This window comes from Trachurus trachurus (assembly GCF_905171665.1).
Source record: "Trachurus trachurus genome assembly, chromosome: 5".
In the NCBI taxonomy this organism is placed as follows: Eukaryota; Metazoa; Chordata; class Actinopteri; order Carangiformes; family Carangidae; genus Trachurus; species Trachurus trachurus.
The window spans coordinates 11,884,864-11,910,631 of record NC_139896.1 but is presented as its reverse complement, the minus strand read 5'-3'; the positions used below and the strand labels follow the sequence as shown (position 1 = coordinate 11,910,631).

Below are 25,768 nucleotides of genomic sequence, written 5' to 3'. Positions count from 1 at the left end.
GACGGAGGTGGAGTAGGAGGAGAGCCCCGGCTGGAGAAAGAAACATTACAAACTGGCAAAACAAAGAGCCATTTGGACAAAGTAGCCCCCACTGACAGGAGATCTGGGGTGATAGTAGCAAAGTGTGTGCGTGTGTGTGCGTGTGGGGGGTCGACCCACACATTAGCACTACATTTACACATTGATTTCTTCTCATGACTGCCTTGAGTAGATATAGAGAAAAGTCTTCCCGACATGTTGCTGCTTCTCGTCTTGTGCCGGAGTACTTAAGTTCAAATTATTTACCCAGACCCTCCAGCTGAGAGCCCTCTTCTTCAAACAGCCGTAAAGGTTTACAGGCCATGACAGTGAGGAGTGAAGAAGCTCACCACGAAGCTGAATTTCACATGGGGAGAGGAGAGAGCTACGTGACCGCGGGGAGCTGTTAGAGCCTCACACAGCTCCCTCAGGGACGCACCACCTGGGCTGTCAAAAGGAGTCTGGCTGGCCTTTAAAAAACAGCTCAATATGAGATGTGCAAACAGCGGATGAGCATCATTGAGCATGTATCAGCAGTGTATCAACACAAAACCCACCTGCCCTTCAGTTTAGGCCTATTGACAACAAATGCAACAAAAGCCCTGTGTGATACGCCCAGCCTCGAGGGGCCGCCACAGCTATCTATTCAGCCTCCATTCACCTGCGAGGGCGATTCAATGGGTCTGTATGTTATTAAAAGCTTTCATACACAGGGGCATGATGGCATTATGAATTTGCGTAGAGGACACTGGCCTTTCCTTTTGTTGGACTGCTGAATGGCCACAAAAGTGATCCAAAATACTAACCTGCTTGAATATAAAATGAGTAGATATCCTTTGTGTTCTGCCTCTGACAAAACCTCGACTTCTGCCTGCTCAGAATATAAACAAGAAAGCTGATGAGGTGTAGTTCAGCCGCTGTAGTCTGTGTCCTGTCTAAACATCTCTATAGTCTCATGCTGCACTGTTTTGTCAAGCTCTGATAAACCTTTGTTATTTATTGATAAGGAAAAGATCAGTATCACTAACACAACACCTGAATGACATTAAGTATTTTAGAAATTATAATACATATAAAAGAACCTTGGTAAAGTGTTATGTTACCTTTACTGTTTTGTCATGTATTTATACCAGATGTCTGTTATGAGTTACTGACATCCAGCATCTGGCCTGTGTGGATCAGTTTGTAAAAAGACTTATGATTTACCTCATCAAATTATATACTGTAGGTAGGCTATATATATTTATTTATTTATTTATACTAAAATCAATAAGGACAGGTCTCCTCACTCCTCGGTATGTCTCGATCCATATTCTACATCCCATGGTGCGGTGGTGGCTGCTTTGACCATGTGATGGTGTGGCGAGGGAGCACTGTGTGTCTGATTGTTGTGTCGTCCCTCTGCGCTGATCTGTCGCTCCACAGGATGAACTGGGCGACCTCTCGCACACAGCTGCACGCTGTGAGACAAACAGTCTCCTGCTTCATCCTGGGATCAACATCAGTGAGCACATCTTCAAATGAAGACAGGACACACACCACACTGACACACACTCTGTTCAGGCAGTTATCACCCACAGGCCCTTGGCTATGTAAATACTGTTGGCCTGGTCAGTCAAAAGAGGATGACTGCCACCTAGTGGTGCCTCTGTTCATAGGAGCGCTTTGCACAGCGTGAGACCATCTTTACCTGAGAGGTTTTCTCAGAAAGGGAAAGTGAACGTAATGAGGCCAAATAATCAATGAAGATAATTAAAAAGCGTCATAAAAGGGTCACACTTTGTAATAAGTACACACTATTAAGCATTAGTTAAGCATTAATAAATACTGAATTCTTCATTTATAACACGTGAATACTCATTAGTATGTAGTTTATAAATACAGTTAGTGCTTATCGATTGTGAGTAAAACATTTTTAACTGTGTTTATAAACTACCTACTAATGAGTATCCATGTGTTATAAATGATAAATTCAGTATTTAATGCTTAACTAATGCTTAAGTGTGTACTTATTATAAAGTGTTACCCATAAAAGTTGTGCAGCAACACAGCACGGCCGACAGTGAGTTAGAGGCTAAATATCTTATGGTGTTTGGTTATATTTTCCATACGGTTTAAATGTAAATAAGCATTGCAGTGAGGGAAGAAAAGAAAAGAATGACCACTTTTCTATGACCCTTATGTGAAATGTGAAAAGTGTCCAGGTGCTACACCTCTGTAGATGGATATCTTCATCTTTTGGATTGCAATAGTTCCTGTGATGCCTCTGTTGTCTGTTGTCTTCCTGGGAAAAGACAGAGTCTTTGGTTTTTATTAAATCAAAGTCAAATATGAGTATAAATATGAAGACAAATCATGGTGTTCATATTGTGTATGTTTCTGTCAATGAGTAAGTAGTAAATGAGGTGAAAATGTCTTCCTGCCAGTGCACAGCGGTGGTAAAGAAAATATTGCAACATAAGGAGTCAGTATTGATCCACCAGTGTTAACTTTTGAATTCTTATCAACAGACTTTTAGATCTTCAGTCTCTGATGCTGGTAACCAGATGTTTGCCGGTGGCTGCTCATTATCAGGACTAAAGAAGACACTGCAGCATCCTTTCACCATCACATGTTCAGTATATACATACAATGTCTAATGTGTTTATGTGTTTCATAGACACACATAGGCCATGTTTACGTGGTAATGATTTATTCAAACATTCATATGAACTGTTTTCGCAACATTACAATGGTAAACAAAATAAAAAGCAACATTAAAAAAATTCCACCGACAAAGAAAAAAAAATCAACAAAAGGAGAAAAAGTCTCTGATGCATAACAAGTGTTTCTCTTTCTGCTGTACATGACATAAAAACTACAACAGAGATGTCCCTATTCCAATCATGTACACCTGCAGTAAACTGTATCATTCATCACAGGCACAGCTGTTCACTGATCATCGAACAGCTGCCACAGCTGTCCTAGTATGTAGGGGGGGAACTGCTTCCAGCATGTAGTCTGGGTAAAAACCAGACACACATACCGTTGCCTCTTCTATCCGTCCAGTAGCTTGAGGATGCTCTCCCTCTCCTTCAGCGCTTTCCAGGCCTGGTCCTTCTCCTTCTTGGTCGGAGTGCGTTTCTTCTGCCGCGCTGCCATGATTCGCCGAAATCCCTCCATGACCTCATTGTCGGACACCCTGACCCTCTGCCTCAGCTCCTGCTTGCGCATCTCCTCTTTCGCCAACCTGTGAGAAAGAAAGAAATTACAAGTTCAGGTGGACAGTTGATGACAGGCAAGACAATTTACTGAATGTATCCATTGTTGGCCAAGGTGCTCACCTGAGCAGCTCCTGCTTGCGAGCTCTGTTGTGAGCGCTCAGGGCTTTCAGCTCTGCTTGTCTCTTCTGCAGCTCTGCCAGGACCTCGTCCTCAGAGTCTCCTCCTGGTCCAGGTCGCTCCTCAGAGTCGAGCAGCCCCTGAGCCACCAGCTCCTCTTTGATCCGTGCCTCCAGGGAACGTGTGTGAGGAACGCTGGAGGAGGGACAGAAAGACAAAAAAAAGATTTGCAATGTGTGGCATAAATAGGTAGAAAAGAAAATACAAATATAATACAAAAATTTAAACTAAGAAGCAATGCTGTGGACAGGAAACCTCAGTGAGGGAAAAATCAATTTCTAGATAAATAAGGATCAGAACCAAATTGTACCAACTAAATTCTTACATTTCATCATTCCACCTTCCATATGTTGAGCAAAGAAATATACATGCATTCACATATGTACATGTATAATAACACATATATGCACAGACAAACATCCCAACTTATATAGTGGCATACAAAAGTTTGGGCTCCCCTGGTCAACATTTCTGTTAATGTGAACAGTTCAGCAAATGTAAGATTAAATTATCTCCAAAAGGCATAAAGTTAAACATCAAACACTCTTTTGCAATATTTTAAGCAATATCAGCGTATTATTTTTGTTTTTTACAATGTGAGAGTGAAAAATGGAAAGCAGCAGCCTGCAAAAGAATGGGAAACCCAGGAGACTTGAGCTCTCAGATAACTTTGACCAAGGCATCAGACAAGCTATTTACTATTTACACAGGTGCTACTAGGTACCAACCATGCAGGGGGCCCAAACCTTTGCTGCAGGCCCTTTTCCTTTTCTGTCATTTCGAAAATGTTAAAGATAAAAATGTAAAAAAAAAAAAAAAAAAAAATGACATTGTTTAACATGTAAAGGGAATGTGTCACCTGTAACTTTGTGGCTTTTGGAAATCATTTCATCTTCCACTTGCTGAACTGTTCACATTAACAGAAATTTTGACCAGGGATGCCCAAACTTTTGCATGCCACTGTATACATATGTACATACAAATAACTCTGCAGTGAATACATTTGTATATGTTTATAAGAGTGTTTTGAATGAAAATGACCTGGTATAAAACCATTTAAGCAGTCTGCAATGAATGGCTCCATCATAGGCTGTGCATAGGTTTACTGTCCCATGTCAGACGTTAATAAGAGGCCTTTACTGTCACTGCATTAAAATACAAAGAAATTGCAAACTGCAATCGCAGGGGTATTCTAGCATACACACTTACAATCATTGCACATCATAAAAGCAAGAAACTCATAAAACAGAAAAACACTCTTCAACATTGGACTCTGTGTGAGAAAATGCAGCAGGTTGCAACATAAATACCTAAAAGCTTTTCCTTGGCTTCGAGGAGACGTCCCTGCGCCATCGTTAGCATCCCTCCCTGAAATTTCTGGTATAGGAGAATCCTCCATGGGGGATATAATGTTCTCCTGAAAGTAAACAGGAAAAAATACACATATCTCAGTGATTTTACAATAATTAAGAACAGGAATATACTCACGTTTCAGTTATCCACTATACATTAATGAAATCTTTATTGGTGTTTATGCTCTATGCACGAAATAATGAGTCAGACCTCTACAAGAGCCTGGAGCAGACGCTGTGTGAGAGGACCAAAGGGACATCCGTCCTCTGGAGATTCATGTTGGGACTCTGACTTCTTCAGCAGCGAGTCGACATCTAGTTAAACAGTAGTTACACACAGAAATGAGTGTTGACGCGTAGTAAATACAGTCTGATATGAAGGCAGAGGCCGTAGTCTTCCCTCACCTTTTGCATCCAGTTCAGACAGCGGTCCTCCCATGAGGCTCTTCTTCTTGTCATTGGCTCGAGCTCCCTCCCTCTGCTCCTCCAGCAGATCCTCCTGAGCCCATCGCTGTGAGTAGTGTTTCCCCAGTGCTGGAATCTGCAGTTAACCCAGACAGACAGCACCAAAGCTCAACACACATTTAACACACAAACTTTGACTTTGATCACAACACTGAGTAAAGACGTGTATGACATTAGAAGAAGGTCAGAGAGTTTTTTGTCGTACCTTGAAATACTCAGCTTCATCCTCTGGTGGCTTCAGAAGCTCCTCTAGCAATCGTATCTCTTCATTTGTGATATCGGCACAATACGGCTCCACTGATGCCCAGAATCTGAAAATATAAAACATTTAAATTTAAAAAAGTGAGGAAAATATAAACAGAGGTGAGAGATGTAATGAAGAGCAGCTGATGCTGACCTGTTTGGGGCATCATTCTTAGGAGTGCGGGGAATGTCTTGGGCATCGTCTGTAAATTCATACTCCTGGACTTTAGGCTGCAGGTTTTTGGATTTGGGTCTGCCAGGACCAGGACCTGGCCCGTGACCGCCTTTGCCATCCAACTTCTGTTTCTTTTGTTTGTGGCGTGGCGTGGCGGCAGGGTCTGGGTCCTTCCCCAACTTCAGAAAACGCTTATCTCCCTTCTTGTCCTGCCAGTCTGTGAGGATCTGAAACACAAGCAGAGTTTAGACTCACCAAACAGCACCAGGCATGGAGTGAACAACATAGAGTAGCACATCTGAAACCCAGCTGGGGCTGACAATCTGATGGTCCTGTGGGACCACACCTGTAAACAACATGCGTGGGATTATTCCCATCATTCCCCTTACCTGGCGCTGCTCCTCCAGGGCCCGCAGGCGGCGACTGGCCGAGGACAGGAGTGTCTCCAGCTCCAGCTGCAGCGTGTCCAGCTCCTCGATACCGATCCCATCATCCTCTGAGCGGCCCAGCACCGCCGTGTAGCGGGGGCACACTTTGACATGCTCGACGGGCTTGAAGTCATAGTATTTCAGTGGAGGGCAGTCCTTCAGCTCACTCATGATGCTGTGAGAGAAGAGACCTGGCAGTACCCGGATGAACTGCTGGAGGTGGATGACACTGTGGTTAATAACATGATGAGACACACTGCGGCGGTTCTTCCTCTCTCGCACTGTTAGTGCATATCTGTCTATCACATACACACATTAAGTAGCTACACACTCAAACACACAAACACGCACCCAAACACACACGCGCGCGCTGGTTTGCTAAACACAAGGCGGCGCGCGCGGGGCCCAAACTGCCCAAATGACGCTTACATGTTAATATCGGCCGCTAATATTTCATCATTTTGCAAATAAACCTTTAACAACATGTTACTCTACGATTACAAGTGCTAAATGGTACAAACTTAATGTATAAATCTACATCTATGAATGTTTAAGAGCGACGATATATACCGTCAGTGAATGGCGTCCATGATGGAAAAAACCATATTAGCGGCAGAGGGGTCAGAAATATAGTCAAATAAAACTGTGGCCAATTTTCGACACAGTTATAATTCTAATAACGCAATTAAAATGAACCACCGTAACAAAAAATAAACAATATTTATTTTTTCATGTACGATCTAGTGAAACAAACGTGAAGAGACGTGTACATAATTAGCTTGATCTAGAGTAGTATCATCGGAGCAGACCATATTGTTTTAAGGGGGAAAATAACAAATCGTTAATTCTATATTTCAGCATTTAAAGCTGTTCTACATATATTTTACAACGCTGCTGTGTCATTTTATTTGATTACAGGCTACAACGGGTCAAAATTGCTCATAAAATCAACGGTTGTTGAACAATTTCTCCCCTATCCACAGAACAGAATGGACGAATCGAAGATTCGCTCGTTTCTTAGCAACGCATGGTCCAGCCGGGCGGTGATAAGCGTAACGCGCAGTGTTTTATGGCGAGCGGTTTAACCCCGCCAATTCAAACGAAGCGCTACGATTAAAACGAGCGCACCCTATCTGTTCTCGACGATGTAGGATTTACGGAAGAGGAGTCCCAGGCGTGGCTGAGGAACTTCCGTCTTTTACAGCACAAAAATGGTAAGTCTCCTCTTCTAAATCTCTCAAATATTTTTATTATTTCGCTGCGTATCTCTTCTAACTAATGCTACGTTCAAGGCGAGGTTAGCTAGCTAGCGCCGCGTTTCTCATAGGCGGCGTTGTTTTCAGGTCGGGCTGCAGGGAAATGGAAGAACGGGCATCCTTGACAGGGTTTGCAGAAACTAAAGTGATTGAGCTGAGCTGTCTTTTTCCTCTCGGCCTTTATGTTTCTCCTCGGTGCCGTGACTGACTGGTCGCTCCACCGAAGTAGCTCCTGTCGGCACACGACGGGGAAGCTGTGAATATGTCAATGACATAAATAGAGTGATAATAATGAAGCTAGATGAAAATGATTAGGATGAGATGAAATCTCGGTCATCTGAAGGCATCTCCTTCATTGACGGTAATGCAACTGAAATCATTCAGGTATTATTACACAGTCACTACCATTTGTTTAAAACCAGTTTTAACGACTAAACTGGCTTTTTATTGCTCTATTTTATTGATATAATGTTGGTATATGAGTGTCGTTATGTCATCATTACTGAGTTGTGGCCACTGCATCTCTGCACACAGATAATTTTAGTTCCTGATCACACACCTGACCTGCTATTTGACATGTTGAAGCGCCCCAACTAGAGTGGGGGAGGTTTACTTTGCATATACTGGGTCTGAATAACAAAAAACTTTGTTGTGATTTTTTTTTCTTTCTTCTTTTTGTGTGTGTGCATTGATCCACATTGATGTTGTTCAACTTCTCCACAGACAGCGACTCTGCGCCCCTACCTAAACGCTGTGAGGGCCACCCTGCAGGCGGCTCTCTGCCTGGAGAACTTCTCCTCTCAGGTGGTGGAGCGTCACAACAAGCCAGAGGTGGAGGTCAGGTATGTTAAATAGCATAAAGGTTGGGGAACTGACAGCCCCCTCCCTCCCCATCCTCCCTTTGCTCTGCTTCCTCCTGTTTCTCATACCCTTAAGCTGTTTGAAGATCGTCACCTGCTGTCATACAAGTATAGACTTGTGCAAACTTGCATAAGATAATCAAGGAGGGAAAAAAATGACACAAGCATGGGCAAAGCCGGGGGCCACAGAGGGCTTGCTGCAGCCTGTTTTTCAGGGTCTGAGGCAAAATGATAATTTTTTAATATTTTGACACCTGATAAATGCAATAGTTTAGTTTAATCTGAAAATATGTTTTGCTGTGTTTACAGGAGCAGTAAGGAGCTTCTACTGCAGCCTGTGGTGATCAGTCGTAATGACAAGGAGAAGGTCCTCATCGAGGGATCCATCAACTCTGTCAGAGTCAGCATTGCTGTCAAACAGGTGACCGGTTTGTTTTATGAGCTGCTCACATCGCCACATTAGCCGCTGCAGTCTGGTGATGATGTGCATTAAAATAACAACCTCCGTTCTGACCGACTCTAGGCTGATGAGATCGAGAAGATCCTGTGCCACAAGTTCATGCGCTTCATGATGATGAGAGCTGAGAACTTCTTCATTCTGAGAAGGAAACCAGTAGAGGTAAGAGACTGAGTGGGGGATATCTGGGTCATATATATTGGGATGGAAAAGTGAGTGACATAAGAGGAATTACTGTACAATCAACAGGAAGAATAAAAATAAAATGAGGAAGAGTGCAAACTGTGTAGGTGGCTTTCATCATATCGCTCTTATTGCACCGCTGTTAAAGAAACAGTATACAAATATAAAATAATACAATGGATATTTCTCATTAAATATTACACAAGATAATTATTTCAAACTCCCAACATGTTGGCTCACTTTGTTTTCATTTCCTCTCTGTGATTTCAGGGATATGATATTAGCTTCTTGATTACCAACTTCCACACGGAGCAGATGTACAAACACAAGCTGGTGGACTTCGTCATCCACTTCATGGAGGAGATAGACAAAGAGATCAGTGAGATGAAACTTTCCGTTAACGCCAGGGCCCGTATCGTTGCCGAGGAATTCCTGAAAAATGTAAGAAACTTGGCTTGTTTTGTTTTGTAACTGGATGCAAATGTTGTATTTACGTCTTTCTGTTGCTATGAAAGCAGAAAACTGAGAATAATTATGTTCTTTCTTCTCCACAGTTCTGATGAGTGTCTGTCTGTGGTCCCACCACAAACCACGGGACACTGCAAGGACCAATCAGCACAAGAGTGGAGAACTGAAGGTGTGAACAGCCAATCACGAGGAGACAAGAGGAACGTGACCAATCTGGCGATGACATCCGTGTTGCACCCTTCTCGAGTATTTCCCTGTACTCATGAATATCAATGACTGTATATAATGAAATATTTACCAGTTTCATTTTCAGCCACTTAGAACAAATCCCCAATCAAAGGCGGGTCCTTAAAGTATTAATTGAGTTGATAGTCATGAGTACAGGGGTGTTGAGGATGTGCTGTTGCAAATATAATGGCCAGGTTTTGTATTTTGTGTATGTGCGTCTGTATGTTCTGTCACTGTTGTTTCCAATTAAATCTCCAAAATTTCCCTGTTCAGGATGTTTGAGGAAATCGTCTGCGTGGTGTTACATCCCACACAGAACAAGAGCTGTCTGTAAAGAAGACACCAAAACCCATGTATGAAAAAAACTCAAAGATAATAAAACTCAGTTGTTTATACTTTTGTTGTACTTCAGTCATTCTCTGTCAGTCTGTGTGAGCAGTTCTGCTGTGGCCATACCTATAAATGGATTTGTTTTGCTTGTAAGGAACTTGTTTTTAGTCAGCACTTTGGCCACATCTCGTTCACAGTGACCTTGTTATTTCAGCTGAGAGGAAGGGGAAGTAATACCTTTTAAGCTGCAGACAGTGTGTGAACTACTTTTTACTGCGTTTCTTCACATTCACAACTAAATTATAGTTTCAATTTTAAAATTTATCTTCGTTTCCTCAGGGATACTTGTCTGAAATGTAACAAACCTGTTGCTCAAGGCCTGTAGGCAAATAGTCTTGCACAACTGCGCTGAAGAAATATTGGTTGAAGAACATTTTATATTTAACTCAACCACTACGACTAATCAGCAACTTTGGTCCAGATTCAGAGGAGGAATTACGTGATCTAACTTAATGCTTCACTTGTCTCCCATTATGTCAACACATGTCACCCGCAGCCACACAATCCACACAAAAAAGTATCTTTGGTCTTAACAAACATCATGCCTTGGATTCCTAAAACTGTTTTCACTATTTTCTGACCAAACATTTCATCAATAGATTTAAAAAAAACCCAGCAGATTAAGTGATTCTGAAAACAACAATCAGTTGAAACTCTAATAATTAAAGCCATTGAAACACATCATTTGAAGGCAAAGAGAAATAGAGACCGATAGGTTTATAAAAATAACATCTTTATTACTGTGGAGTTGGGACATTGATTTTGAAATCATGACACACATCAGCATCAACAGCTTTGAGCTACTGTTGGATTTCCACATCTCCCAATTACTTTGTGTGCTCAGGAGTGTTCTTCACAAAAAACTAGTAAAGGCGTGTTTTTAAGTCATTGGAGGTCTGAGTGTAGAATAATCATTTAAATAGATAAAATAAATCTATTCCTGGTGAGATTTTACAGTTGCTGTGAATCACACAGCTACAGATAAACTTTTTTTTTTTTTTTTTTACATTATCCATCCCCATGAACTTTAAAATTGAAGTGACTGTTTTCACTATAGAGAACATTAATATTGATAATTAGAATGGCCGAGTGCATTCATTCATTAAATCACCACATTGTCCAATAGTATTACTTCTTCATAGTACAGTTTGGCGAGTAGGTTTGTAACCTTCAGATTGAACATCATCACTAACTTTGCGTGAAACAATAATTGCACAAAACAGTAACACGTCAAACAAATAGCAGGAAGTCACATGATCATTTGATGAAACCACATAATTAATACTTATATTATAAAATATGTTGCAGTAACCTTCAGTATAAATTCTACTGCTGCACAACATATCTACACACTGAGACTGCAGTGAATATAATAACAAACAGACAAGAAACTGAAGTGACACCAGTGTTAAAATTTCCCTCTGTGCAAAAAGCTGTTTGAATCTGGGTTTTAACGCCATGTGGCTTTTAAATACGAGCAATGAGATCCAAACGTTGTGTTCAGGTTCCTTCAAATCCCAAACGAGCAAACAAACAAAGAACAACAGATTTTAAAAAGAGAGAGGTGTGTGTGTGTGTGTGTGTGTGTGTGTGTGTGTGTGTGTGTGTGTGTGTGTGTGTGGTAGAGGTGTTGAAGGAGGAGGAGGCACATTAGCCAGACGGATAGCACTGTGAGCAGGTTGTGCAGATTAAAAAGGTGGAAAAACAACAAGGTTCATCACACAGGAGAGAGAAAGAAAGAGAGAAAGAAAGGTCCAACTTCATCCTCAGTGGATTGCAGCAGCAGGGTCAGAGGTGAGCAGGGACAGTCTGCAGGGCGTCTTGAGTCGTACGATGGACGTTCACGTTCTGCAAAGAGCGAGACAGCAGCGTCAGATCCTTTCTGTGCACGTACATGTAGGTCAAGTAAATGTGGCAACACCAAATCTTTAAAAGGTGTGAGGCTGCATGTCACACTTGTTAACCCCTTCATACTCTAGTGTACTCAATGTTACGCCCATGGTGTTTGTGCAACTGTGCTGTCAGTGTCACTCAGTGCTCACCACGGATGGTGTTACCCTGGTTGTCTCATGTCACTTAAAAAAAAAAACCTTAGATCATCTCTTATTTTTTGCTCACACACGTTTCCAACCAGCTGTCAACAATACGATCCAACTTTGATGCAGAAAATGTTATTTTGTTTGTAATAATTCAAGCACAGTTAAATTATGTTTTTTATTCTGCTATTGAACATTTCAAAAAATTTCCTTTGCAGACTTTTTTTCTGGATTTGTTTTATTCTTACAGTACAGCCAATATCATTTTTATTTCTAAGAGTGTTTTCTGCTCTTTAACAATGTGCAGTATTATATAAGAAGTGTACAGTTTGTAATCAGGCTTACTCAAGGCAGAAAGAAATCTGTGTGTGACACAGTGAGTGTTTTGTTCAGGCTGATGAATGGCAGCACTTTCTTATGCACCCCAGTGGAGTCTTTGCATATGAATGAATGGGGAAAATCTCTGAAGACTTCAGTTTGCACAGCGACATAAAAAGCAGGAAGGACACTGCCTTAACATCTCAGCTGTAGATATCACAGAAAGGAAGGAAATGACAGGGCAGGTTTGATCTCAGAGTAGCAGGAGTAAGAAATGTAAAGCTCTGCAGTATTGATATACAGTATTTGATGTTACGGTATAACTTCAAGGTTGTGTTTACCAACCAAAGACCCTAACGTTCACATATTCAAGAGGAGATGTGCTTTGATGCCAAGCTTTCTAAAATGAAGCACAAGAAGAGTGTGGGAGAGATACATGAAGTGGTGAAGTGGCGTTTATTCAGGGAACAGTAAACAGAAATATTTTACTCTTGATTCTCATCAGTGATATGAACTTGATGTGACAACCTTCACATTATTGAACAAAAAACAAACAAACAATAAAATTAAAGTATTTTTGTACTTCCAGGACCTTCATTAGACAGTTAGACATACTACAAAACTACCAAAGAGACTAAACAGATGATTCTTATGTGCAAAATGTAAAAAAGCACAGTTTTGTTTTGTGCTTGTGCCATATTATAAGGCTATGATTAGAGTGTTCTGACTCCCACCAACACAGATATAGTGATGAGACACTGGTAAAAATTAACATTAACTCAGTTCAACAGGCAAGAACAATGACAGAAGAAACTACACATGGATCAATGCTTCACGAGAAGGTGCTGCAGTTTCATTGCTTCACAGTTGGGATTTACAGCGTCCGTTCGAAAACACAGCCTTCGTCTGCTTTTCATTCATTCTCCAAAAATGGGAGAACATTCACGACACGAGAAGCGTGTCATAGGATTCGTAATGAAAAATTAGAAACTGGATTCCAGTCAATTACCAACATCATCACGTCTTTAAATATATAAGTGGAGGAAAAACAGAAGACGAAAGAGAAGAGAAATTCAATCAAGGGAAGGTGCAGAAAAAAAAAAGATTTCTGAGTTTGGCAGGTACATTGTGCGTCAGAAGAGTATAGTGTGCATAATGAAGGGTAAAGTAGGGAAGGATAGGGGCGGGGGTGAGGGGCACTGCCTCATTGGTGAGCTGGCACTGTTAGCAAAGCCTCCTCTGACATCCGCGACACGTCTACGTTCTGTTTGTAAAAAACACAAACACAAAGAGGAGGAAGGGATCAAAACACACGGGAGACATGAAATTCACCACACACACACTGAGCGACAGACTTGGAAAGGCGCATTTAAGTTTACTACTTCACGTCTTTGTCCGTCTTTTGGCAGTGTTGTGTTAGCAGTGCCAGTGTCAGTAAGAAATTCAACCCCTGCACACTTAATCATTCGGTTAGCCTTTAATTTACAGGCCGTTAATTATGTGATAATGTCAAGAAATAGCCAAGAAATAACAATTAATTGTGTCATAATGTCTAGAAATAGCCTAGAAATAACAACTAATTGTGTCATAATGTCTAGAAATAGCCTATAAATAACAACTAATTGTGTCATAATGTCTAGAAATAGCCTATAAATAACAACTGATTGTGTCATAATGTCTAGAAATAGCCTATAAATAACAACTAATTGTGTCATAATGTCTAGAAATAGCCTAGAAGTAACGGCCAATTTCACTGTAATATTGAGAAATATAAGCAAGAAATAACGATTGATGACTGCATTCTAATGTCTAGAATGTCTCAGCTAAGCGAGTAATCTTGGCTCTCTCTCTCGCTCTCTCGTTTACTTTCTTTTTTATTCTAAATTTGTTTTAAATTGAGTGATTATTATTCCTTGTTTTGTTTTTATTTATTATAGTATTTATGATTAACTACCGGTATATTGTATTTTACAACTGTAAAGCACTTTGGTAGAAATGTGCTTTATAATTAAACTGTGACTTCACTAGAAATAGCCAAGAAATAACAGTCAATTTCATAGTAATGGCAAGATATAGTATAGGCAAGAAATAATGATTGACTGCGTAGAAATAGCCCAGAAATAACGTCAATTGCAAGACTTGGTGGAGAAAAATTCTGGCTTTTCCCAAAAAATTCAAAGCATGAAAAGCATGTGTAATCTTTAGCCTTTATGAAGAACATGACATTACTAAGAAATTGATTGTTATTTCTAGGCTATTTCTTGACATTGTCACATAATGAATGGCCTATAAACTAAAAGGTTACCAATCATTCTTATACTTATTAGAAAAGCAGGTGATTTCTCAGCTCCAAAAACAAAACAAAAAAAATCATCTTATATTTCACAACCAGCTCACTATTCCTTTAAGAATCTGTATCAGGGAGGTATATTTACCTAAAGGGTGTGTGAGTTAAAATGTGGAGCATTGGAAACATTAGTCATTGTTGGTTATGTTATTTCATCCTGTAATACTCCAGGACAAAAACCTGCTTCCAGTTCATTAATATTCCACTGTGTGAAACTCACCCATCACCTGAAGCTATCTGTGACCTTGTGTGTGTGTGTGTCTGTTTGTGTTGTTATACCCACCTCTGGTCTTTCTCTGTGTGTGTTGACTGCATCCACGTTTAAGCATATGGACTCCACTTTACAGCCTGAATCCACAAGAAAGGCAACAATGTTAGTTCAGCAAACAGCAGAGTGCACTGTGGTATTGAACAGAAAACAGACTCAGTGAGAGTTGAGTGCTCTTGCTGGGAGAGCAGTCCTACCGTAGGCCACTGGTGTTAGCTTCAGCACGGTGTGCAGCGGGCATTTCAGGTACGGCAGCTCCTCTGTGTGGAAAACAGATGCACAGACCAACAGTTCATGAGATTACCACAAAAACAGAGAAGTCTGATAATTGCTGTTCATTATTTCCACATTTGTCATATGTCATTTTATCATAAGATATTATTTAACAAGGTGGTGAGCTGTACTCTGCTCTCAGTCATGTGACCTGAAGCTCTGCGTTATGTTATACCGTTAGTTAAAATTCTGAAAACACAAAAAGAGACTGAATAAAAATAAATGATCGTTTTTAAATTTGACACTTTTACTACACTACTCTGGTTTACAATATGAAAATCAGGTCAGTCAGCCAGGAGTGAGACATATTTCTCTATCTGAGCCCTATCGAAGTGTGTCACTGCTTCTCACAATAACTGTTACGTCTATCTTTTTCTGAACAGGGTGTAACTTTATTAAAAACATTACAGACATTCAACCACAGGAATTTTATTTGTGGCTACTAGCCAACACTGACCACTAGATTTTCTTTTAGCATTTCAAACTTCTTTCATTGTAGAGCTGTGTGTAGTGCATTGTTTTGCTCATTTGTCAGAAAGTACTTGGCATTAAAATATTTGCAGGGCAGCTCGAATGCACTCAACCGCCACAAATTGACCTTAATTCTGTCGTAATACTGCGGTGGTGACTGAGCTGTTTTTTTTAGTTTATTAAGTACTATTTTTTCTGTTTTACAGTTCCCTCAAATTATTTTGGTGGCTTCTTTCTGGCTTCTCTTATGAAGAAGCGTGCAAAACAGGTGCTGTGCTTGTTTGTGGACGTCGTGTCCTAAAGAAGCCAAAATACACACCCCTGCCTTAGGTTCGGCGTACGGACTAACCTGCTGTCTTATCCAGGAAATAGGCCAATAAGCAGCGCATGACGGCCTGATGACAGATGACCAACACGTTCTCCTGCCTCTCCAGCTCCATGATGACCGGCTCCAGTCGCTGCACCAGGTCCTCATAGGACTGAGGGAGAAGAGACATCGAATAAATCAGACAGATGGAGAGCAGGATGCAGCACTACTGGGAGAAGATTTCATTGCAGTAAGATGCTTTACTTTGAAACTGCTGACCGACAAATTATCATCACAAAACAGAGCCGGCATTATCCACATTTCTTTGCACTGAGGATATTTTGAGACGTGTAAAATTAACACACACTCAGAGGTCTGTTATTTTTAAAAACACAATTAATAGAGCTGGAAATCTAAATTAAAATCCCAGTCAGTCGCCTTTTTCACACATTATGCTGAATTATTAAATCAGGGATAAAGAGAACCCCATTTCAGCAAGTGGAAAAACTGATACAGTTTGTCTTAAACTAATTCTGGCTGGAACAAGAGTTCCCCCCAAAGCGCCACATCAGCCTGTCTGTGCAGACGACTAATGCCCACATCCATCTTCTCGCTTGAGATTAATGGAGGGGTAATGGGATGGATTAAAGGTGAGAACAGACCAGCGGGCATTCAGGCCCACAGTAAACACCCTGACCCAACATTTCTGGCACACACACACACACACAGATTAATGTGAAGTCTTTGTTTGCTGTGATCTGGTGTAACGCCAAATCTGTCAGAGAGGCTGCTCATCCGAGCTAAGGCTCATTAGTAAGTGTATGTGGCCAGAAGCCATCTGGATACAATTTAATAGTCTGTGGTGTGTGGTTGCATGTGTGTGTGTGTTTATGAGAGAGAGTGAGTGTTTGTCATTATGTTCACAATGAAATTTTGAAATTCCAACATTCAAAACAGACACGCGGTCCAAGCTACGTCTATGTAAACACAAACACTGAATGACCACATTGTTTTTCTTTAGACAAAAACATAAGATGAAAGTTCAGCAGCTGACCTCTCCTTTGGGGTATCGATAGCGATATTTGTCCTGGTCCCTCAGAGCGAACTCCAGAGGAAAATTCCCCTGGATCTCCTCATACATCATCTCCTCGCACACACCCTGAAATAAATGACATCACACACACAGATTAAACTCCATTAACACTGCACTGATGACGGCGCTTAGCATTCAAGAGCCTCCTACTACTTACTGCGTCGATCTCGTTCAGGACCTTCCACTGTTCGTAGGGCACGCTGAGAGCCTCGGCTGTCTGGATGGTTCTCTTCATCTGACTGGTCCACACCTTCAGGTCGCTGATGCCCTGAGCCTGGATGAACTGGCTCAGCTTCTTTGCAAACTGCATGAAGGAGAAAAAAACTTTACTTTTAAGAAACTTATCTAAAAGAAGAAACTTGTTCCTCTGAAAGAAGCAGCATCTTTCGTAAAAAAAAAAAGGTTTGATTTACCTCCTTCCCTCTCGGAGTGAGGCCTGAGTCTCCTCCGATGCGCCCCTTCACATTGAGTTCGCTCTCACCGTGGCGGCACAGGTAGATGGAGCGTGGCGTGATGTGGATGTTCATGAGGTAGTAGACGATCCGGCTCTGGATGTGGTCCAGTACTCGGTTCACCAGATAGCGCTGACCCACATCCATGATCTTAATGTAGGAGAGATCCCTGAGAGAAACCACAGATACATTGAGTCACTGAGCCAAAAACAATGGATCTAATCACTGACCAGTCACAACAACCTTAGCAAATGCTTTAGATTTGAAATTACTGAAATAATTTCCATCAGTGTTAAAGGGATAGTTCAACAAACAGAGTTGTTTTTTGAGGCAAATGCAGTGACTGCTTGCTGAAAAACTGCCCCCAACGGGAACACGCATCAGTGGTTTTACATGAATTTACCTCAAAAACAACTCTGTCTCGTAACGTTCTGTTATTATCTCATAGCGTGGTGACTGTGCAGGTCACAACTTGTCCACGAGAGTGTTTTGGAGTTGTTGGATTGTGTATTTGATGAGTTTGATGAGGGAAACCAAGAAATCTCATGAGCCTCCGTAGCGTAGCTCTGAGCAGCTCGCTGCTCTGCTCCGCCGTTCTAAAAATAGCTTGCACCGACAAATAAAGGTAACGAACCTACTCCTAAAACTATAGGGATTATGGCAATGGGCCAATTTGCCAAAATGTTGAACTATCCCTTTAAGCATGGGACAATGGTATGCCGATTAAAAATTTCAGCCGAGATAAGATATTAAAGTACAGCAGGAAGCAGAAGAAAATGCTACAATGCTCCATGTGTTTGCTCTCTGTGCCTCAGCTTCCATCTCACCTGTCCAAAACTTCATCCAACGTCTCGTAGGAGTTTTCATAACACTTGATTCTCTTCATGAAATCCTCCACCGCTTCCTCAGTGTTACAGTTGGTGTAGTCAGGGCTGCCCAGTTTCACTTGCTGAGCGGAGAAACCACGGAGTGAGTAAGTAAGAACATGAACAGCTATTCATTTTCCCCTGAGATAAAACAAACAAGACAAACACTCACCACAATGTTCTCCTGTATGACATCTGGGTCTTCACACACAGACTCCACGAAGAACACCTGAGACGGAAACGGGGAAGGACAACGAGTCAGGATTAGTATGAATGTCATATCAAGTAGTGATTAATGCCAGAGCAGTGATCCAACAACAGGTCACCTTAAAGCCGTTCTGCTCAGCAAAGTTGATGATGGTTTCTCTTCTTTCTCTGGTGGTGTTTGTTGCATCGAATACCTGAAACACACGGCAGGATATAAGACAAGTACAACAGCAAACTTTAACATTGTATATACAGCATTAAATATCAAATACAACAACCGAGATTTGACTTACAGCAACTTGGCCTCCTTCTTGTGTGAGGTATTGTCGCACATCGTTCAACGCTGCTGAGGCACATTGTCTGTTAGGGAAAAAAAGACAATGTTGGTCAATAATATCACACAGTTGGTGGTTTAATTAGGTCAAATAAACAGTCAAAAAGGTCTGCAGCTGTTCTTACCGCCTGATCTTTAACCCCTCCTCATTGTCCGGACGGAAGAACTCAAAGGACTTGTAGATCTTGACACACTCTCTCCTGTACTGGCCAACATTGAACTCTGAGAAGAAAGATGGATGGGTCATTATAGATTATAGATTATTATTTCAATGAGCAAAACATCCCGTCGAGCCCTACCTCTGGTGGGCACCCCGATCCAGTTGAGATAGCGGGTCAGCTTCTTGGAGATATAGGTCTTCCCCCTGGCAGGAAGGCCCACGGTCACAATCAGGGTGGGACAGTTGGTCATACATACTGAAATGAGGGGGAGAAGAAAATAAAAGCTTGAGTCATCATGTGCTGATACACATAACACAAATTATTCATGCAGCATGCGTAACGCCTCAGTGTGAGGATGATAAGTGACCTAAAGACGTTTTTCACTGTTGCCTCCGTCACCTTTAAAAATACAATCTTATACTATCTTGTATATTCAACATTAACACTAAATAGATAGGTAATCCAGCGATATGAGCTACGAAGTCACATCACACCACTCTGACAGCATTGTCACTGAGGAGCAGAGGTCACAGTGGGACCAGGATAGTTGTGAAACACTACACTTTAACTGCTCGAGACATCTGGAGAAAGCCGACAGCTGGTTTCCACACTCAGCCTCTGTGTGTGTGTGCACAGATGACTGGGTGAAGGAGCACAGCAGCAGTTTTTAAATGGGTGGTACTTCACTGTGTGAAATGTCTTGTTGTAAGATGCTGCTGCCCATCTGTAAAAATAGGCAAAAGGACTATAAAGTGTTAGAAATAACAGGGCTCCAGGCTAACTTTTACTAGGAGCACAGTGGCCCCTAACTTAAAATTTTTGGAGCGCAAACACAGAGTTAAAGGGGCACCGATTGACTTGCAAAGCAAATATTCACTTTTCCTTTTCATTCATGATCCTCATACACCTTGGCCTGCCACCTGTATGACAGATTCCAGTTTCTGCCAGTGTGCAAACCCCCCAAAAAAAACCAGCAAATTTAGTGGTTGCATGGGTGCGAATTTACTTGCACCATCTCAAATTTTAGGGGCAAAATGCCCCCATTTTGGGGCAGTCTGGAGCCCTGAATAAGGTGCAACAGTCTGTCCAAAAACCGCTCTTGGGATTGATTCTTAGGTTTGTCAAACCTAAATGCTCATCATCAATAATTCACCTTTTAGAGCAACACACCATCATCAAACTCAATCACCGCCTAAGCTTGTTATTTCAACTGCACTTTCAGACTCAGTTGGTTCAACAATCCCTCCTCGGTAAGGAGAGAGAGAGGGGCCAAACAGAGGAGGGACCACCGGTGATCCGCAGCAGCAGTAGCACATCCACCACCCGGCACATCGCTCACATGACTGCGGGGATACAATCCCTGTTTACCAACACCTGCCTGGGGCTTGAGTTGGCACACACAGGAACAATGAGAGAGACCGACAGACATCCCCCCTGTGCCAGTCCTTCCTGCAAGCAGCCTTCGCCTGCACTGCATTATCATGTGAATCCTTACATAACTGTGAGGACCAGATGGCTAAAGCAGCAGCAGCAGCAGCAGCAGCGAGACATCTCCACGGATATCGATACGGACAGAGGAACAGGTTAGCGTTCATTAGTCAAGTCACCGCTGCGTTAACCAGCCGCAGCAACAACAAAAACCTCCCGGAAGACACGGAGTATCTACGAATATACACGGGTAAAGCGGCTGCACACAAAAGATTATCTTGTCGCCACGTCGTCGTCCGTACGTACGCACCCTTCCTCTGAGAAATGTGTTTTTCTGGAAGGCCATTTTTGTACGGCATCCAGATCTTCTTCAGCGGGTTCTGGGTGAGTTCCCGCGGGGTCGACGGCGGCGTTTTGTCCTCCATCATGCCGTCTGGCGGTGAGGCGGAGCCGGTGGAGGTGGAGGCGGCGGCGGGAACACGGGCTCTTTTCCCGTGATGCTGCTCTGAAGGTGACCGGTGTTTCATCCGCGCTGCCTGCTGCTGCTCCTGCTGATGGAGAGAGAGAGAGAGAGCGACTACGGCGCCGGCTGATCGCGCTGCTCGGTGCCTCTCTCTCTCCGTGCTCCTCTGCCGTGACGTCATCTGGCCACAGTCGAATTCACCAACGGTTACCGTGGTGACGGCAGCACGGGCGCAACGACTATTCTGCCGCTCTACCGTAAGTAACGTAAACTGTGCGCACCAACAAAATACATTGAGCAATATCTTTGGCAATAGACCTTTTCAGAGAGTATAAACAAACAGGTGTTACCAAGGATACTAATTAAGGCTCCATTCCATTTAGTGTACCAGAGCGTTTTCTAATGAGCCACACCTGTCTTTGTTTATACTCTCTGAAAAGGTCTATAAGGGCCCTTTTCCAGACAAAAACAAGGAATTTTTTTGTTGTTGTTTATTCTTTCTTTTCTTTTTTTAGCGCAACAACTGAACAGATGCTGCACGGAAATTATGGGAATGCTAGGACTCTCACATATGAGATTAGATGAGATCAACTTTATTGTGCCCAAGGGGGAAATTTGTCTTGGGCAAAAGTGCATACAGCCACGTCCCGTCAGTTACAATAACAGGCAATACAGCATTGCCATAATAACATTCACGTCTACCAACGAAGTCATAATATTGCACCATCCTTGTTATATTAGGCTATTAATAAATTGTGTGAGCTACTGGACTAACTTGAATTTCCCTGCTAGGGATGAATAAAGTATTCTCTATTCTATTCTATAATAGACAAACAGACACATATGACGCACTGACTGACATGTCCTAACAGGAAAATTAACACTAATGATGGCAACATGGAAATAAGAGCCATTGTCATCAGATTGTAGCAACTCATCCTAATAATTTTCAAGGAACAGAGATTTAGCATTATTATCATACTGAAGAGATAGTGAAAAGTGAGTGAAAGATAACTGTCTGTCTGTCTGTCTGTCTGTCTGTCTGTCTTGCAGACAGCAGGGCATCCTAAACACTGACATAGGCTACTCACTTTATAATGTTGATGGGGAACAAACTGTTGTCTCTTCATTGATCTTGAGTTGCCTACACCTATAATGGGTGGTTTGGAGACTCCACATCAAACAGTATTGTTGTGTTATTTCAAGTAGACATAGCAGTCAGCCTTTCTGTATGAGCCTAATCACTCTTCTTGTTGCACGGACCTCATGTCATTTTCAGTGTAGCTCCGTCTAGGCTTCATCAACAGATGTCTAATCAGGAAGAATAATTCAAAACACCTGTGTGGGTGTGCATGGCCATTAAACCCCTTTTAGCACCTCTTCATTGTTTCTGTATTGTTCGACCTTATTTAGCTGACAGAGTTGCTGTAATAATTGCTTAAGACTTGAGCCCTGGCTAAGTTTACCGGTTACACAGGACTGCGCTTGCAACACACAACACTAAACTGGAGGATCAGTGGAAACAGGTCTGTGTTTTTTACTCAAATGTGTCTAGAGCAACGTTGTTGTGTCTAAATCACTAGTATGGGGATCAGCCCTTTCTCTTGGCAGCGCGAGTTCTCACAGATAAAATAAATCACTCAATGACAAAAAAAATCAAATGTCTTAATCCTATTCTTATTATTACACATTACATGTGTTCTTTAACACATCGAATCAACTTTTAAATTGGCATTTAGCATTTACACTTACACAGAGGCTAAAACTGTAACTGCTTACAATCACCATCAGATGGCAGCGATAGCACTCTCTTCCTCTTTCCCTCTCTCCCTCTCCCTCTCCCTCTGACCCAGGCTTGTGAACTTCCAGTAAGTAAAACACCTGTGATGCTTGTCAGCTCTGAAATGAATCCTTTATTTCCTCGAGTTGTAATTCTTGTAATGTTCAGCAACACAGAAAGAAATCCACACTGCACTGACGAAGTGTCAACAAAAACTGGACATTTTAAGACACAGGATCACAATGCGCAGGTGTAATAAAGTGGAAAGTCACTGTATATTTTCAGGCGATCATACCTATCTGTTCATTTGTGTGTCATTGTGTGTGTGCTCCTTTTGGACCATCTGACACTTTATATTGAGCTTTAGAGTCGGTCTTGGTGGTGGAGCAACAGGGCCTGTGACCTAAATATGATGAGAAGGAGGTTTTCTAATTAAATAGCTCCTACACTCTCTCAAATTCCCTGACTGCTAGTAGACCATAATATATGTCAGCTTCATCAGGTCCACAAATAAATGGCACACTAACCAACTAAAGCATATATTTTTAGCATTTTTCAAGGTAAAATAAACACACTGCAGTGCAGAGTTTTGACAGCTCCGCACACACAAACAGTGTTTTAATGTAATCTACACAGGGCTTTGGAGAAAGAAGCTGCAGACTATTAGTCATTCACATACGATCTGCATTGAATGAAATGTGCCAGATAGTTTCCAGTAGGGGTAAATGATTTATCTACCCATGCTGTAGGCTAATACACAACACTGGAACATGAACAGGAAACAGATCTGAGCTCCTCCTCCTCCTGCCCCTAGCCACAGCTGCCAGGCTCTGATTGCAGCCTTCAGCCAGAACCGAGCTGGACAAGTCATTTCCCTGTATGGTCTGTTAACACTGCACTCGGCAGTAAAGCAATGCCCACCATGAGTGGAGACGTCTTACGCTCATGAACCCACCATCAGTGTTCAGAAATACATGGGTGATGTTGTGCGTGTGCGTGTTGTGCTGCAGAACAGGGGAAGCTGTGCAATCTCTACAACCTCAAACACAACAAACAGCCATAAAACGCAAAACACCGACCTCTGCAACAACATCCACATTATCATCAGTGTCGCCTATGCAAAATGACAGTTGTAATAACACAGTGATAACCGAGCAGTCTGCCTTCCGTGTCTACACGAAGCCTGATTTGTTTTTATAAATTCCTCCAGCAATAAAAAGCCCACACATCTGCCTGTCTTCTCCTCCTGCGTGTTAACGCACAGCTGTTTCCCTCACGTATGCGACTGGGTTTCTATTAAATAACAAAACACAGAGTGTCGCCTGTTGTTGTAATGTGGGGTAAAGGTGACAGCTCCACAACACACCGACAACAGCACATCGACTCTTGTTTACGTCTTGTACGGCTGCACGTCCTGCCCGTCGCTGCTCGACTCTCTCTGCCATCCGCTCCTCCTCGGATGCACAATTAAAAAAACAAACAAAAAACCTCCAGTATGCACACATCTAAAAACCAAAAAAAAGCCCGTAAAAGCGACTCGTCTCACCCGGTCCCTCCCGGTTGTGTGTAAGCTTGGGTCGGCTGGAGCAGCCTCTCATCATGGGCGTCTGTCTGATGGAGCGCAGTGCCTGGCGGTGCGTACGTGCGTCCAACAGGAGCCTGCCGACAGTTGCACTGATGCTCGCTGTGCACACACCCACCGTGTGTATGTAAGGACCTTGGGCCGGAAGGAAAGCTTTCTCCAAAACTGGATGTAATGAGGCAGCAGCTATACCTGCCCCCCTCACACCCCTCCCTAGACCCCACCCACCATTTGACAGCTGAGAAATGTCCCAGTCAGTCTTTACAGTACTTGAGAAGTGCATGACATTGATGATTAAATTTAGGATACTGCATATTCTGAAGGAAACCTTATGATGTAGTAATACAGTTTCATCACAGGTTAATCAGTTATAGAATAGGAGGTCATACTCTCACGTCAATAGTTAAGATTGTATCTCTGTTATTCATATTTCTTATGTACTGTAGCCTACTGTACTCATGTCTTATTGTAAATGAGATCAGTGTGACTTCCTTTTCAAAAAAACAAGTACACACCTGACAGGATACTTCCCCGAATGACACAATGTTAAAGGTTTCACTTATTCACAATTTACTGTCTAGAGTTTAGTCCATGCAGGAAGAGAGTAGGAAGAGCTGCAGCGTTTCAGGAACTGTCCAACTTGCAGAACTTGTTTTGCTGTGATGTCTTTGCAAAGTATTCACTCCACTTTGTGTTTGACAAGTTTGCATCAGGATTAATTGGGCTATTGTGACGCAAATAAACCAAACACAGACTGACTGGTGTCATAATTAGAAAGAAATCAATCAACATGCACAACATGCTGTCTCGATGATTCATTGCAACCAAGCTGTCCAACACGGATCAATCAAGGTGTGTGTGATACGTGATAAAGCCTCTGAAATCTCAGACATGTTTAGAGAGCGATACTGTACTAATCACAGTAGAAGTTAAGCACTTAATATACCCCAAAGTACAGGGATATGTCAGATGAGACAGATGTTAGTGATGGAAACATACAAAAGGTCTGTGAGTTAACGTTTCCCCTTCCTCTGTTGACAGAAGAGCCCAGAAGTGGAAAAGTGTTTACACCCCAATATCAAAGAGTCATTGTCCCTTTAGTGTCTAAAACATAAAACATAAAAAGGCACATGTGGATGTGGGGCTCTATTTACTCCATTTAATACATTATTAAATGTTATATTACAACTTTGTAGGCCAGGATAATTACAAACACACATGCACGCACGCACACACACACACACACTAACCTGACAGCACTGTGACCCTCTGGAGATGATATGAGCACCATGTGACCCGTCTGTGAGGACTTGAGGCTATTTCAGTGGAAGTAATGATACCCTTAAAAGCAGCCTATGATAATACTGACACTAATTGTCAGCTAAGAGGTCTGCGACAGCACATCTGTGAATTAATGAGACAGTCTCACGCACAAACACACCTAAAATACAGTATATATATCAGAAAGAAAGGCATCAG

At 42.1% G+C, this 25,768-nt stretch overlaps 3 protein-coding genes across 6 annotated transcripts; 1 reads left to right on the top strand and 2 right to left on the bottom strand.

Annotated features, from left to right (window-relative positions):
• Window positions 1-2,774: 2,774 nt before the first annotated feature.
• tada3l (transcriptional adaptor 3-like) lies at window positions 2,775-6,790 on the bottom strand. Of its 3 annotated transcripts, none has more exons than XM_083971477.1 (9): window positions 6,632-6,790; window positions 6,023-6,274; window positions 5,613-5,860; window positions 5,421-5,526; window positions 5,156-5,291; window positions 4,962-5,065; window positions 4,709-4,815; window positions 3,342-3,533; window positions 2,775-3,247 (listed from the first exon to the last, which is right to left on the bottom strand). In XM_083971477.1, the coding sequence occupies exons 2-9, from the start codon at window positions 6,230-6,232 to the stop codon at window positions 3,055-3,057; spliced, it is 1,296 nt and encodes a 431-aa protein (XP_083827603.1). In that variant the 5' UTR covers window positions 6,233-6,274; window positions 6,632-6,790; the 3' UTR covers window positions 2,775-3,054. The 3 variants fall into 3 exon arrangements, with proteins under 3 accessions (XP_083827603.1, XP_083827604.1, XP_083827605.1); XM_083971478.1 differs by having other exon boundaries at window positions 6,023-6,271; XM_083971479.1 differs by lacking the exon at window positions 6,632-6,790 and adding an exon at window positions 6,491-6,600.
• Window positions 6,791-7,194: 404 nt separating this feature from the next.
• Window positions 7,195-9,908, top strand: LOC310985799 (actin-related protein 2/3 complex subunit 4). The gene is made up of 6 exons (XM_083971463.1): window positions 7,195-7,275; window positions 8,041-8,159; window positions 8,487-8,598; window positions 8,701-8,796; window positions 9,088-9,258; window positions 9,372-9,908. Exons 1-6 carry the CDS (start codon window positions 7,273-7,275, stop codon window positions 9,375-9,377), a joined length of 507 nt encoding a protein of 168 aa, XP_083827589.1. The 5' UTR covers window positions 7,195-7,272; the 3' UTR covers window positions 9,378-9,908.
• A 2,257-nt stretch (window positions 9,909-12,165) lies between these two features.
• Window positions 12,166-24,425, bottom strand: pfkfb4a (6-phosphofructo-2-kinase/fructose-2,6-biphosphatase 4a). Of its 2 annotated transcripts, none has more exons than XM_083972544.1 (14): window positions 24,254-24,425; window positions 19,175-19,291; window positions 19,001-19,097; window positions 18,835-18,901; window positions 18,661-18,735; window positions 18,507-18,563; window positions 18,296-18,417; window positions 17,430-17,637; window positions 17,174-17,320; window positions 16,978-17,082; window positions 15,966-16,095; window positions 15,070-15,132; window positions 14,888-14,952; window positions 12,166-13,521 (listed from the first exon to the last, which is right to left on the bottom strand). In XM_083972544.1, exons 1-14 carry the CDS (start codon window positions 24,306-24,308, stop codon window positions 13,462-13,464), a joined length of 1,368 nt encoding a protein of 455 aa, XP_083828670.1. In that variant the 5' UTR covers window positions 24,309-24,425; the 3' UTR covers window positions 12,166-13,461. The 2 variants fall into 2 exon arrangements, with proteins under 2 accessions (XP_083828670.1, XP_083828669.1); XM_083972543.1 differs by lacking the exon at window positions 24,254-24,425 and adding an exon at window positions 20,775-21,155.
• Window positions 24,426-25,768: the final 1,343 nt, after the last annotated feature.

Bases quoted from the DNA above. Each gene is read 5' to 3' on its own strand.
- LOC310985799 (XM_083971463.1), top strand. The intron at 8,160-8,486 runs GTATGTTAAATA...CTGTGTTTACAG, and splicing joins AAGCCAGAGGTGGAGGTCAG to GAGCAGTAAGGAGCTTCTAC. The intron at 8,797-9,087 runs GTAAGAGACTGA...CTGTGATTTCAG, and splicing joins TGAGAAGGAAACCAGTAGAG to GGATATGATATTAGCTTCTT.
- pfkfb4a (XM_083972543.1), bottom strand. From the start codon at position 21,108: ATGACGTCACGGCAGAGGAGCACGGAGAGAGAGAGGCACCGAGCAGCG. The intron at 18,418-18,506 runs GTGAGTGTTTGT...TTCTCCGCTCAG, and splicing joins TCATACAGGAGAACATTGTG to CAAGTGAAACTGGGCAGCCC. The intron at 16,096-16,977 runs GTCAGCTGCTGA...CTTCTCCCTCAG, and splicing joins ATCGATACCCCAAAGGAGAG to TCCTATGAGGACCTGGTGCA.
- tada3l (XM_083971477.1), bottom strand. From the start codon at position 6,232: ATGAGTGAGCTGAAGGACTGCCCTCCACTGAAATACTATGACTTCAAG. The intron at 5,292-5,420 runs GTACGACAAAAA...GGTTAACTGCAG, and splicing joins ATGAAGCTGAGTATTTCAAG to ATTCCAGCACTGGGGAAACA. The intron at 3,248-3,341 runs GTGAGCACCTTG...TCTTTCTCACAG, and splicing joins CGCAAGCAGGAGCTGCTCAG to GTTGGCGAAAGAGGAGATGC.